At 45.7% G+C, this 12,151-nt stretch overlaps 1 protein-coding gene across 3 annotated transcripts in view; it reads right to left on the reverse strand.

The window, feature by feature from the left end:
- The window catches only part of LOC132777499 (phosphatidylinositol 4,5-bisphosphate 3-kinase catalytic subunit alpha isoform-like), a 63,832-nt gene that overhangs the window by 35,666 nt on the left and 16,015 nt on the right, over nt 1-12,151 (reverse strand). For all 3 annotated transcript variants that reach the window (XM_067469671.1, XM_067469669.1, XM_067469670.1), the window contains exons 3-6: nt 10,871-11,146; nt 5,601-5,763; nt 1,880-2,089; nt 1,437-1,687 (exon numbers count right to left, since the gene is read on the reverse strand). In XM_067469671.1, coding sequence (XP_067325772.1) covers nt 1,437-1,687; nt 1,880-2,089; nt 5,601-5,763; nt 10,871-11,059 — 813 coding nt within the window. In that variant the 5' untranslated portion in view covers nt 11,060-11,146. The remainder of the gene's footprint in view (nt 1-1,436; nt 1,688-1,879; nt 2,090-5,600; nt 5,764-10,870; nt 11,147-12,151) is intronic.

The following is a 12,151-nucleotide window of genomic DNA, read 5'->3' on the forward strand; positions in this document are numbered from 1 at the left end:
GCTTGTTTATAAAGCTATTGTCCTCCCAACCCTGCTCTATGCCTGCGAAACGTGGACTGTCTACAGACGTCAACATTGACACTGAAATACAACACCACCTGAGCTCTGCAAGTGCAGCTTTTTTTCTGAATGAAGCACAGAGTGTTTGAGGACCAGGACATCCGTAAGGAGACCAAGGTGCTTGTCTATAAAGCTATTGTCCTCCCAACCCTGCTCTATGCCTGCGAAACGTGGACTGTCTACAGACGTCAACATTGACACTGAAATACAACACCACCTGAGCTCTGCAAGTGCAGCTTTTTTTCTGAATGAAGCACAGAGTGTTTGAGGACCAGGACATCCGTAAGGAGACCAAGGTGCTTGTCTATAAAGCTATTGTCCTCCCAACCCTGCTCTATGCCTGCGAAACGTGGACTGTCTACAGACGTCAACATTGACACTGAAATACAACACCACCTGAGCTCTGCAAGTGCAGCTTTTTTTCTGAATGAAGCACAGAGTGTTTGAGGACCAGGACATCCGTAAGGAGACCAAGGTGCTTGTCTATAAAGCTATTGTCCTCCCAACCCTGCTCTATGCCTGCGAAACGTGGACTGTCTACAGACGTCAACATTGACACTGAAATACAACACCACCTGAGCTCTGCAAGTGCAGCTTTTTTTCTGAATGAAGCACAGAGTGTTTGAGGACCAGGACATCCGTAAGGAGACCAAGGTGCTTGTCTATAAAGCTATTGTCCTCCCAACCCTGCTCTATGCCTGCGAAACGTGGACTGTCTGCAGACGTCACATGCAACTCCTGGAATGATTCCATCAGTGCTGCCTCGGGAAAATCCTGCAAATCTATTGGGAAGACAGGCGGACAAACGTCAGCGTGCTGGAAGAAGGAACGACCACCAGCACTGAAGCAATGGTCCTCCGCCATCAACTCCGCTGGACCAGCCACGTTGTCCGGATGCCTGACCACTGTCTCCCAAAGCAGTTGCTCTACTCTGAACTCAAGAACGGAAAACGGAATGTTGGTGGACAGGAAAAGAGATTGAAAGATGGGCTCAAAGCCAACCTCAACAACTCTGGCATAGACACTGAGAACTGCGAAGCCCTGGCCCTCGAGTGCTCCAGCTGGAGGTCAGCTGTGACCAGCAGTGCTGTGGAGTTTGAAGAGGCATGAATGGAGGGTGAAAGAGAGAAACGTGCCAATAGGAAGGCGTGTCAAGCCAACCCCGACCGGGATCACCTTCCACCTGGAAACCGATGCCCTCACTGCGGGAGAAGATGCAGGTCAAGAAGAGGGCTCCACGGTCACCTACGGACCCACCCCCCAGGACACCGAACTTGGAGGACCATCATCTTCGGACTACGAGGGATCGCCTAAGTAAGTAAGTAAAGTAAGTAAGCCATGATCCTCCTCCATGCGCACGTCCAGGGCGTCCTCACCTTGTACTGGCTGAGCGGGTATTTCTCGAGCAAATACTCGTCGCAGCCGCACACCTTGAGCAGGTACTTCCCCTGGTACTCCTGCACGCAGAGGCGCAGCTGCTCCGGCGAGAGGTGCATGCTCCGGGTCTTCTTCCGGATGGCCTCCGCGATCACCTGCTCCGGCAGCGCGTCGTGCGGGGTCTTGAGGGTGTATTTCTGTTTGTCGTTGTTTGGAGACACAATAACCCAAATGGTCACTATGATCCGACCTTCAGGAGACGGAAGGGGGGGAGGGGAGAAGCAGGACAAGCACACGTCATTTCGGGGCCAACCGGAGAGGGAGGGAGGAGGGAGGGGGTGCAAGGGGGAGTACAAAACAAAAAAAAGGGGGCGAGAACCCTTGGGAACCCCCCTCCCAAACGCTCCCTCTTGTAGCCCTTCCTCCGCAGCCCCTCGCTCACCTTTGTCCAGCTTGCTGTAGACGTGTTTGGGCAATTCGGGGCTGGACTCCACGTTGGGGGGGTAGACGTAGAGGGCCTGGCTCTGGGGTCCCGCCGAACCCCTCGTCTCCACGGCTTCACGGCAAACGGAGAGGATATTGCGCCGGAACTCCTGCACCTCGGGGTCCTTGACCAGCTCAAACTCACAGATGGGCATCCCAATGGCAAACCCTAACGGAAGATGAGAAGGGTCAGCAACGGGAAGAAGGATGCACATCTCCCCTGGCTTTGGAGAAGAACATCTCCCTTGACATCTTTGGTGGACATGGTGACCCCACTTTAATAATAATAATAATAGAATAATATTTAAAAATAAAATAATAATAGAACAATATACAATATAATAATAATAATAATAATAATAATAATAATAATAATAATGGAGACAAAGGAGGGCCTGATTCTGGCAGCCAATTCGAACCAAGGCCATCAAAACCAGAATTGAAAAGTTGACGACAGATCCCAAATGTAGACTCTGCAAGGAAGCAGATGAAACAATAGATCCCATCCTCAGCTGCTGCAAGAAGATCGCGCAGACAGACTCCAAGCAGAGGCACAACACCATTGCTCAGGTGATCCATTGGAACTTGTGCCACAAACACCATCTGCCTGCGACAAGGAACTGGTGGGATCACAAGCCGGAAAAAGTTACAGAGAATGAATATGCCAAACTCTGGCAGCCAAAGAACAAGCCATTCGAACCAATGCCATCAAAGCCAGAATTGAAAAGTCGACAACAGATCCCAAATGTAGACTCTGCAAGGAAGCAGATGAAACAAGAGATCCCATCCTCAGCTGCTGCAAAAAGATCACGCAGACAGACTCCAAGCAGAGGCACAACACCATTGCTCAGGTGATTCATTGGAACTTGTGCCACAAACACCATCTGCCTGCCACAAAGAACTGGTGGGATCAGTATTTACCAGTATTTAAAAGTTACCAAGAATGAACACGCCAAACTCCTCTGGGACTTTCGGATTCAGACAGACAGAGTTTTGGAGCATAATACTCCTGACCTCACAATCGCATTAAAAAACAAAGTATGGATCGTCGATGTCGCAATCCCAGGTGAGAGCAGGATTGAAGAGAAACAACTGGAAAAGCCGACACAATATGAGGATTTAAAGATCGAACTGCAAAGACTCTGGTACAAGCCAGTCAAGGTGGTCCCAGTGGTGATGGACACACTGGATGCAGTGCCTCAAGACCTTGGCCTGCACTTAAGCACAATCGGTGCTGACATAATTACCATCTGCCAGCTGCAAAAGGCCACCTTACTGGCATCTGCACACATTATTCGGCGATACATCACACAGTCCTAGACACTTGAGAAGTGTCCGACGTGTGATCCAGTACAACAGCCAGGAGAGTGTCCACTGTGGACTCGTTGTGTTTACAATGATAATAATAATAATAATAATAATAATAATAATAATAATAGCCAGTCAAGGTGGTCCCAGTGGGGATCGGCACACTGGGTGCAGTGCCTAAAGACCTTGGCCTGCACTTAAACACAATCAGTGCTGACAAAATTACCATCTACTGGGATCTGCATGCATTATTCGCCAATACATCATAGTCCTAGACACTTGGGAAGTGTCCAACATGTGATCCAATACAACAGCCAGCAGAGTGTCTGCTGTGGATTCATCTTGTTGTGTTTCTAATAATAATAATAATAATAATAACCATAATAATAATAGTAATAATAACAATAACAACAACATTTGGTTGCTGTGAGCTTCCCAGGCTATCTGGCCATGTTCCAGAAGCATTCTCTCTAGACGTTTCGCCTACATCTATGGCAAGCATCCTCCAAGGTTGTGAGTTCTGTTGGAAACGAGACAAATGAGGTTTATATACCTGTGGAATTATGTCCAGGGTGGGAGAAAGAAAGAACTATTGTCTGCTTGAGGCAAGTGTAAATGTTGCAATTGATCACTTTGATTAGCATTGAATGGCCTTGCAGCTCCAAAGCCTCACTGCTTCCTGCCTGGGTGAATCCTTTGTTGGGAGGTGTTAGCTGGCCCTAATTGTTTCTTGTCTGGATTTCCCCCGTTTTCAGAGTGTTACTCTTTATTTTCTATCATGGTTTTAGAGTTTTTAATACTGTTGGCCAGATATTGTTCATTTTCATGGTTTCCTCCTTTCTGTTGAAATTGCTCACATGCTCCTTGTGGATTTCAATGTCTTATCTGTGTAGCCTGACATGGTGGTTGTCAGAGTGGTTCAGCATTCCAACAGAAGGGAGGAAACCATGAAAATCAGCAAAATCTGACTACCAGTATTTAAAAAACTCAGAAATTAGGACAGTAAATAGAAAACAACACTGTGAAAACAGCAGAATTCCAGACAAGAAACAACCAGGACCAGCTAACACCCCCAACAAAGGATTCCCCACGCAGGAAGCAGCCAGGCTTTGAAGCTGCAAAGCCATTCAATGCTAATCAAGGTGGCTAACTGAAACATTCACACCTACTTCGAACAGACATTTTCCTATTTTCCTACAGACCCCACAACCTCTGAGGATGCCTGCCATAGATGGCTTTGAAGCTGCAAGGCCATTCAATGCTAATCAAGGTGGCTAATTGCAACATTCACATCTGCCTCAAGCAGAAAATAGTTATTTCTCCCACCCTGGACATTCCACAGATAAATAAACCCAATATTCCTAGTTTCCAACAGACCTCACAACCTCTGGGGATGCCTGCCATAGATGCAGGTGAAACACCAGGAGAGAATGCTTCTGGAACATGGCCAGACAGCCTGGAAAGTTCACAGCAACCCAATGTTGTTGTTGTTGTTGTTATTATTATTATGGTATTATTACTGTTACTGTTACTATTACTACTACTACTACTACTACTACTATTATTATTATGGTATTATTACTATTACTGTTACTATTACTACTACTATTATTATTATTATTATTATTATTATGGTATTATTACTATTACTGTTACTGCTACTGTTACTATTACTACTACTACTACTATTATTATTATTATGGTATTATTACTATTACTACTACTACTACTATTATTATTATTATTATTATTATTATTATGGTATTATTACTATTACTGTTACTATTACTACTACTATTACTACTATTATTATTATTATTATTATTATTATGGTATTATTACTATTACTGTTACTATTACTACTACTATTATTATTATTATTATTATTATTATTATTATGGTATTATTACTATTACTGTTACTATTACTACTACTACTACTACTATTATTATTATTATTAAAGCAGAGTCACCACATTCACCAAAGATGTCAAGGAAGATGTCACTGCAACCCAGCGATTCTGGCCATGAAAGCCTTCGACAACACAAATAACAACACTATTTAACACAATTTTTGTTCCTGGGTTATAAATATCATTTCCTAATTGGTTCTATTATTTAAAAAAACAAAGGAAAAGTTGATTAAACTGCCAAAAGTTGATAAAATTGCACAATCCTGCAACATATTTTCCTCTAGTACTTCGATGAGAATCTTATAGAGCAGGCACGGATCAACTTTGGCCCTCGCTCCAGGTGTTTTGGATTCCAACTCCCACAATTCCTAAGAGTCAGGAGTTATGGAAGTCCAAAACACCTGGAGGGAGGGCCGAAGTTGGCCCATGCCTGGCGTAGATGCCACCTTGCTTGGCTTACCGATCTCCCGGTTGAGGATCTTCTCCTCCCGGTTCCCGACCGGCTCAATGACCTTCAGGATGGGCTGGAAGAGGCGCAGGTCGCACAGGCGCCGGGACTCGTCGAAAAACTCCTCCCGCTCGGCCTCTTGCGTCACCCCGACAAAGATGTAGGAAGATTCCTCCTGGGAAGAAGCAAGGGAAGATTCCCAAAGTGACTGCGCAGACTGTTGGGGTTCAGCCTGAGTTTGAACTTGAACCTGATTCTCTGTTTGTTCCTCCTGATGCTAATGAAAGTATATTTACTGATGCTAATGGAAATGTACCTTTTGATGCCAATGCTCCTGAAATTAGTGAGGAAGGAACTTCTGTAGATTTGGAAAATGAAAGTACCAGTGTTCATGAGAATGTTTCAGAGGGAGACCTTGAACTTTCCCTCCCTTCTGCACCTGGTAACTGTAATGACAACAGAAGAAGCCTAGTGTCTAGATCCAAGGAAGTAATGCTACCCCTCTATTCTGCCTTGGTTAGACCACATCTGGAATATTGTGTCCAATTCTGGGCACCACAATTCAAGAGAGATATTGACAAGCTGGAAAGTGTCCAGAGGAGGGCGACTAAAATGATCAAGGGTCTGGAGAACAAGCCCTATGAGGAGCGGCTTGGGGAACTGGGCACGTTTAGCCTGAAGAAGAGAAGGCTGAGAGGAGATATGATGAGGGCCATGTATAAATATGTGAGAGGAAGCCACAGGGAGGAGAAGGGAGCAAGCTTGTTTCCTGCATCCCTGGAGACTAGGACGCGGAACAATGGCTTCAAACTACAAGAGAGGAGATTCCATCTGAACATAGAATCATAGAATCATAGAATCAAAGAGTTGGAATAGACCTCATGGGCCATCCAGTCCAACCCCATTCCACCTGAACATGAGGAAGAACTTCCTGACTGTGAGAGCCGTTCAGCAGTGGAACTCTCTGCCCCGGAGTGTGGTGGAGGCTCCTTCTTTGGAAGCTTTTAAGCAGAGGCTGGATGGCCACCTGTCAGGGGTGATTTGAATGCAATATTCCTGCTTCTTGGCAGAATGGGGTTGGACTGGATGGCCCATGAGGTCTCTTCCAACTCTTTGATTCTATGATTCTATGATTCTAAGGGGCCAAATTTGGGAAGACAGAAGTAAAACACTCAGTTTGCGTCGATCCTCCCGAATTCAAGAATTAAAAACATTGGCTTCAAAACAGAAGGGCGGTTCACGGAACCGATTCTTGAGTTTTAATTGCAATACGCCAGGCTGATTGCCTCAGTTCACGCATCGTTTCAGAATTGATGAAGACCTTGGCAGTTCTCCCGGTTCCCTGGCCATAGTATGGGAAGATTTCTAGGATATCAAGTACGGTTAGTGGATTGCTAACAGATTCCAGTATTTCCCAGAGAGGCTTTTGGTTTTGCTTTGTCCATTTAAATTCATGTTTGCTGATTTTGCTGTGGCTTTTGACTGTGCATTTTTCCTTTATTTTGTAACCATTTTTCTTCAATAAAAAAGGATTGTTTTTCACAGCCAAGTGTGGTGGAGAGTTATCTTAGGGCCTCGTTCCCTGCTCTGGATTGCAACACAGACACAGGAAATCCCACATGTGTGCAATTCACAGGGACCACGACGGAGAAACAGAAGAAGGATGAAAGCAAACTCTTCCCACTTACAGACCCCTGGGACTGGGGACACTGGCACCACGCGCCTTTCAGTCTCACTGGGGATGATTGAACCTCCCTGAAGACACAGGTTCGCAGCTTGGGTGTGATCCTGGACTCATCGTTGAGCCTGGAACCCCAGTTTTTGGCGGTGACCAGGGGATCATTTGCACAGTTAAAACTTGTGCACCAGCTGCACCCGTACCTTGGGAAGTCTGACTTGGCCATGGTAGTCCACGCTCTGGTTACATCCCGTATAGACTACTACAACGCTCTCTACATGGGGCTGCCTTTGAAGACTGTTCGGAAGCTTCAATTAGTCCAACAGGCAGCAGCCAGGTTGTTAACAGGAAGGGCACTCAGGGAGCGCACAACTCCTCTGTTGCGCCAGCTCCACTGGCTGCCAGTTTGCTACCGGGCACAATTCAAAGTGCTGGCTTTAGCCTTTAAAGCCCTAAACCAGTGTTTCTCAACCTGGGGGTCGGGATCCCTGAGGGGGTATCAAAGGGGTCGCCAAAGACCATAAGAAAACATAATATCTTCTGTTGGTCATTGGGATTCTGTGTGGGAAGTTTGACCCAATTCTATTGTTGGTCGAGTTCAGAATGCTCTTTGATTGTAGGTGAACTATAAATCCCAATAACTACAACTCCCAAATGTCAAGGTCTATTTTCCCCAGACTCCACCAGTGTTCACATTTGGGCATATTGAGTATTCGTGCCAAGTTTGGTCCAGATCTATCATTGCATGAATCCACAGCACTCCTCTGGATATAGGTGAACTACAACTCCCAATCTCAAGGTCAATGCCCACAAAAGCCTTCCAGTGTTTTCTAATTGTCATGGGAGTTCTGTGTGCCAAGTTTGGTTTAAATACATCACTGGTGGAGTTCAGAATACTCTTTGACTATAGGTGAACTATAAATCCCAGCAACTAGAACTCCCAAATTACAAAATCAATCCTCCCGCAACCCCACTAGCAACCCCACTAGCATTCACGTTTGGGCATATTTGGTATCTGTGCTCAATTTAGTCCAGTGAATGAAAATACATCTTGCATATCGGATGTTTACATTATGATTTATAAAGTAGTAAAATGACAGGTATCAAGTAGCAACGAAAACAATGTTATGGTTGGGGGGTCACCACAACATATGGAACAGCATTAAGGGGTCACGGCATTAGCAAGGTTGAGAAACACTGCCCTAAACAGTTCTGGCCCAGTTTACCTGTCTGAACGCATCTCTTCCTATGAACCATCTAGGTCAGTGGGTTTCAACCTTTCGAATGCCGTGACCCCTAAATAAAATTCCTCATGTTGTGGTGACCCCCCAACTATATTTTCATTGCTACTTCATAAATAATTTTGCTAGTCTTATGAATTCAAATGCAAATATCTAATATATATTTTCCTTGTTACAAACTGAACATAAACAGACACATAAAATCACTCTCAACAAAAGATTCCCCCCAGGCACTTCCAAGCCATTGAATGCTAATCAAGGTGATCAGCTGAAACATTCCCACCTGGCTCCAGCAGACAAAAGTCCTTTGTCCCACCCTGGTCATTCCACAGATATATAAATCCCTTTTTCCTGCTTCCAACAGACCTCACTACCTCTGAGGATGCTTGCCAGAGATGCAGGCGAAACGTCAGGAGAAAAATTGCCTCCAGAACATGGCCATATAGCCCGGAAAAACCTACAACAACCCAGTGATTCCAGCCATGAAAGCCTTCGACAATAAACTGAACATAATTAAAACATAGTGATTAATCACAAAGAATGTATTTGGGGGAAGATGGACAATAGATTATGGGATTTGCAGTACCTTCAACCAATTCAGCTCTGACTTCCACAGACCACTGAGATCCCCCATGAATTACAGGCCTGGACCAAACTTGGCAAACAGAACTCCCGTGACCAACAGGAAATACAGGAGGAGGTTGAGAGGAACTGACAGTGATTTACGGGAGATGTAGTTCACCTACATCCAGAAAGCACCGTGAACCCAAATGACTATGGATCTGGACCAAACTTGGCATGAATACTCAATATGCCCAAATTTGAACAACGGTGGACGTTGGGGAAAATGGATCTTGACATTTGGGAGTTGCAGTTGCTGGTATTTATAGTTCCTCTGCCATCAAAGAGCATTCCGAACTCCAACAAAAGGGAATTGAACGAGCTTGGCATACAGAACTCACATAACCAACAGAAATTAATGGAGAGTTTTAGGATTATTTTCCTGACATTTGAGAGTTGTTGGGAGGAATAGTTCCCCTGCCATCAATGAGCATTCTGACTCCCTGCCTTGCCTTCCAGCCACTTAGAATCTTATAATCCTCGACTTGGAAGAGAACCCAAGGGCAATTCAGGAAGACACCATCCAAGCCCTCCCAACAGATGGACATCCAGCCTCAGATACTATACACAGAAGACAGATAGATAGATCATAGAATCCTACAGTTGGAAGACATCCTAAGGGCCATCCAGTCCGTCCTCCTTCTGCCAGGCAGGAAGGCACCATTAAAGCCATCCCAAAAGATGAACATCCAGCCATAGATATTATAGATAGAAGCTAGATCAGGCATGGGTAAACTTTGGTCCTCCAGGTGTTTTGGACTACAACTCCCACAATCCCTGACAGTTCTGGACTACAACTCCCACAATTCTTAACAGTTTTTGACTACAACTCCCACAATTCCTAACAATTTTTGGACCGCAACTCCCACAATTCCTAGCAGTGTTGGACTACAACTCCCACAATCCCTAACTGTTTTGGACTACAACTTCCACAATTCCTAACAGTTTTGGACTACAACTTCCACAATTCCTAACAATTTTGGACTACAACTCCCACAATTCCTAAGTTTTGGACAATCCCTAAAAATTTTGGACTACAACTTCCACAATTCCTAACAGTTTTGGACTACAACTCCCACAATCCCTAACGGCTTTGGACTACAACTCCCATAATTCCTAACAGTTTTGGACTACAACTCTCACAATTCTTTTTTGGACTACAACTTCCACAATTCCTAACAGTTTTGGACTACAACTCCCACAATCCCTAACGGCTTTGGACTACAATTCCCATAATTCCTAACAGCTTTGGACTACAACTCTCACAATTCTTAACAGTTTTGGACTACAACTCCCACAATTCCTAACAATTTTTGGACTACAGCTCCCACAACCCCTAACAGTTTTGGACTACAACTCCCACAATTCCTAACAATTTTTGGACTACAGCTCCCACAACCCCTAACAGTTTTGGACTACAACTCCCACAATTCCTACTGGCTGTTAGGAATTGTGGGAGTTGTAGCCAAAACACCTGGAGAGTCAAAGTTTGCCCATGCCTGAGATAGATAAATAGATAGATCAATAGATAATAGATAGATAGATAGATAGATAAGATACATCCTAGAATCCTAAAGTTGGAAGAGACCCAAAGGGCCATCCAGCCCAACCCTCTTCTTCCAAGAAGGAAGACACCACCCAAGCCCTCCCAACAGATGGCCTTCCGGCCTCTGCTTCAAAGCCTCCAGAGAAGGGAGGAGGCTCAAAAGGCACCTGGCTGTTCCAGCGTGAAGTCCGCTCACCTGCAGCAGGTGGAAGAGTGGGTACTTCCTGGCCTCCTTGAAGAGGTCGTGCTTGATGCTGAGGAGGGTGGCCTCTCGCAGGCACTCTAGCGTGACGATCATGCCGTTGGGCAGGCAGCAGTCCACCATGATCCGGGGGGGCATGAGGTGGAGGCCCCACAGCTCCCCGGAGGAGGGCCGCGGAGGCATGGCGGCGGAGGAAAGGGAGCCAGACCCCCACACACTCTTGGGAGATGCCTCGGGATCGGAGGGGGGCTAAAGCATCTTAGGACACACCTGGGGAGAAGAGACAGAGGACAAAAAGGTTAGGATTCACAGGAAGCACCAATCTGAGAGAAGCCTCAGTGGGAGAAAGGCCTCAGTGTTAGTAGACTTTAGTCTGAGAAGTTAGTAGCTCCAGTCTGAGAGAAGCCTCAGTGGGAAAAAGACCTCAGTGTTAGTAGGCCTTAGTCTGAGAAGTTAGTAGCTCCAGTCTGAGAGAAGCCTCAGTGAGAGAAAGGCTTCAGTGTTAGTAGGTCTTAGTCTGAGAAGTTAGTAGCTCCAATCTGAGAGAAGCCTCAGTGGGAGAAAGGCCTCAGTGTTAGTAGGCCTTAGTCTGGGAAGTTAGTTGCTCCGGTCTGAGAGAAGCCTCAGTGGGAGAAAGGTCTCAGTGTTAGTAGGCTTTAGTCTGAGAAATTAGTAGCTCCAATCTGAGAGAAGCCTCATTGGGAGAAAGGCCTCAGTGTTAGTAGGTCTTAGTCTGAGAAGTTAGTAGCTCCAATCTGAGAGAAGCCTCAGTGGGAGAAAGGCCTCAGTGTTAGTAGGCCTTAGTCTGGGAAGTTAGTTGCTCCGGTCTGAGAGAAGCCTCAGTGGGAGAAAGGTCTCAGTGTTAGTAGGCCTTAGTCTGGGAAGTTAGTTGCTCCGGTCTGAGAGAAGCCTCAGTGGGAGAAAGGCCTCAGTGTTAGTAGGCTTTAGTCTGAGAAATTAGTAGCTCCAATCTGAGAGAAGCCTCATTGGGAGAAAGGCCTCAGTGTTAGTAGGTCTTAGTCTGAGAAGTTAGTAGCTCCAATCTGAGAGAAGCCTCAGTGGGAGAAAGGCCTCAGTGTTAGTAGGCCTTAGTCTGGGAAGTTAGTTGCTCCGGTCTGAGAGAAGCCTCAGTGGGAGAAAGGTCTCAGTGTTAGTAGGTCTTAGTCTGAGAAGTTAGTAGCTCCAATCTGAGAGAAGCCTCAGTGAGAGAAAGGCTTCAGTGTTAGTAGGCCTTAGTCTGGGAAGTTAGTTGCTCCGGTCTGAGAGAAGTCTCCG

The sequence above is a fragment of the Anolis sagrei genome, chromosome 6 (assembly GCF_037176765.1).
Source record: "Anolis sagrei isolate rAnoSag1 chromosome 6, rAnoSag1.mat, whole genome shotgun sequence".
NCBI classification, from domain to species: domain Eukaryota; kingdom Metazoa; phylum Chordata; class Lepidosauria; order Squamata; family Dactyloidae; genus Anolis; species Anolis sagrei.